The sequence below is a fragment of the Anopheles cruzii genome, unplaced genomic scaffold (assembly GCF_943734635.1).
Source record: "Anopheles cruzii unplaced genomic scaffold, idAnoCruzAS_RS32_06 scaffold03991_ctg1, whole genome shotgun sequence".
Taxonomy (NCBI): domain Eukaryota; kingdom Metazoa; phylum Arthropoda; class Insecta; order Diptera; family Culicidae; genus Anopheles; species Anopheles cruzii.
The window spans coordinates 1-1,660 of record NW_026457576.1 but is presented as its reverse complement, the minus strand read 5'-3'; the positions used below and the strand labels follow the sequence as shown (position 1 = coordinate 1,660).

At 58.6% G+C, this 1,660-nt stretch overlaps 1 protein-coding gene across 1 annotated transcript; it reads right to left on the bottom strand.

The window, feature by feature from the left end:
- Positions 1–105: 105 nt before the first annotated feature.
- Positions 106–1,451, bottom strand: LOC128277105 (fatty acyl-CoA reductase wat-like). The gene is made up of 4 exons (XM_053015555.1): positions 1,227–1,451; positions 778–1,134; positions 558–714; positions 106–488 (listed from the first exon to the last, which is right to left on the bottom strand). The coding sequence occupies exons 1-4, from the start codon at positions 1,449–1,451 to the stop codon at positions 106–108; spliced, it is 1,122 nt and encodes a 373-aa protein (XP_052871515.1).
- Between the last annotated feature and the right edge of the window lie 209 nt (positions 1,452–1,660).

Below are 1,660 nucleotides of genomic sequence, written 5' to 3'. Positions count from 1 at the left end.
AGAGGTTCAGGGACCCCTTTATGCTTGAAGCAGTTATTGATGGAATAGCAAAATTATTCCCCAACGCCAACCTCAGGTTATCGATTTGTACCATTCCTACACGACTTACCACCACAGCCGATGCAGCAGTCCATCGAACCCGAGCGATGCCTGGCTCATGTAGCGGCCCCAGGTGAGATTTGGCTTGTCGTACACGTAGTTGTACACGGTAGGCACCGTCAGCTGGTCCCGTTCACAGGTGGACCCGGACCCAGCGTGCGCTGGTTCCACGCCTCCGTTCCGACTGGCCACCATCGATCGCTCGGCCACGTCATAGCCGGCTACAATCATCGCGTTGACGCAGCAGTCCACCGGTACCAGATTGGCCTTCCGGCGGCCATTGCCGTGAATCACGTGGATGAAGCCCTTCACCGTCCACAGACACAGCCCGGAGGGTCCGTTCAGGTTGTCGGTCCATCCGGCGATCGGTTCCCGGTACGTGGAGAGCACTGCAACTCGGAAGAGTCGTTCTTGTGGAAGATTCTGGAGATCCTGAAGCTCGATCCGGAAATGCTTACCGATCGGTGGCCGGAAGATACCGACGGGCAGGTCGGAAAACTCCTGGGCAATCAGCGCCTCGGCACAGCGCTTGCTGAACGTGTAAGTGTTCGGGAGGTGCCCCACCAGGCAGTGCCGTAGTTGGTCCATTTCTTCCGCGGACAGAGTACTGGAAAGCTGAGAACCGACAATTCGAGAGATGCGGATCGATGCTGGAGTGAGCACGACCCCGGGACATACCTGCAGAACGGTCGCCGGATTAAGCTGCCCGTCCTGATGGACTCGCTCCTCGATCGTGGTCCGATCGCAGTGCGAGTACAGGGTGGACACGTGGACTACGGCCTTCAGCCGAGACATTCGGCGGGCCAACGCCAGTACCTTCTGCGTACCGCCGACATTGGTGGCGATGGCGTTTTTGACATTCTCGTTAAACTTCACAGACGCCAGCACATTGAAGACGAGCTCCGTTTCGGTCAGGAGTCGTGCCTCGGCCGTCGCTTCCATCCCGAGTCGGTCGGCGTCCAGTGAAATCTCGATCGCTTCCAGTCGCTCCAGCAGCTGCTCCGACGTCGTACCCTCCCGTAACCTGTCGAAAACCTTTCGTCGATTTCGTTTCAAAGGCCCACTCGTTCGGGCGGAAGTCTGAGTTTCGTGTTCGAGGGCCTTAGCTCATGGCAGCGCCCACTTACCGCGTCCTCGAGCAGCCGCTTCAGTCGCTCGGCCGGCTTCCGGTTCTCCTTCGAGCGGATCAGCAGGAACACCTTCCGTACGCCCAGACAGCGTAGGATCTTCTCGAGCAGCACCTTTCCGAGAAAGCCGGTTCCACCGGTCAGCAGAACGGTGGAGTTCCGGTAGAAGCTTAGTACCCGATCACCCGGGGCACTCTGCTCCTCCGGTTCGGCGTGTGCCGCCATCGTGTGCTTCAAGAATCCAGAGGTATATCCAGGATTCTGGGCTCCTCTCGGTAATATTTCGGGAAGGCCAGAGACGACTCCCGTAATCCTTGTGCGAGCGGCGACTCGGATACTGAACCCAACTACACTTGATGCGTGGTTTCCCGACGGTGACCAACTCTCGATTGGTCCAACCGAAGTCGGACCACCGACCACCGAGTCGGATACGC

Coding starts and splice junctions, on each gene's coding strand:
- LOC128277105 (XM_053015555.1), bottom strand. CDS start 1,451: ATGGCGGCACACGCCGAACCGGAGGAGCAGAGTGCCCCGGGTGATCGG. Junction 1,135..1,226: donor AGCGGCTGCTCGAGGACGCG/GTAAGTGGGCGC, acceptor AATCGACGAAAG/GTTTTCGACAGGTTACGGGA. Junction 715..777: donor ATCCGGCGACCGTTCTGCAG/GTATGTCCCGGG, acceptor GTCGGTTCTCAG/CTTTCCAGTACTCTGTCCGC.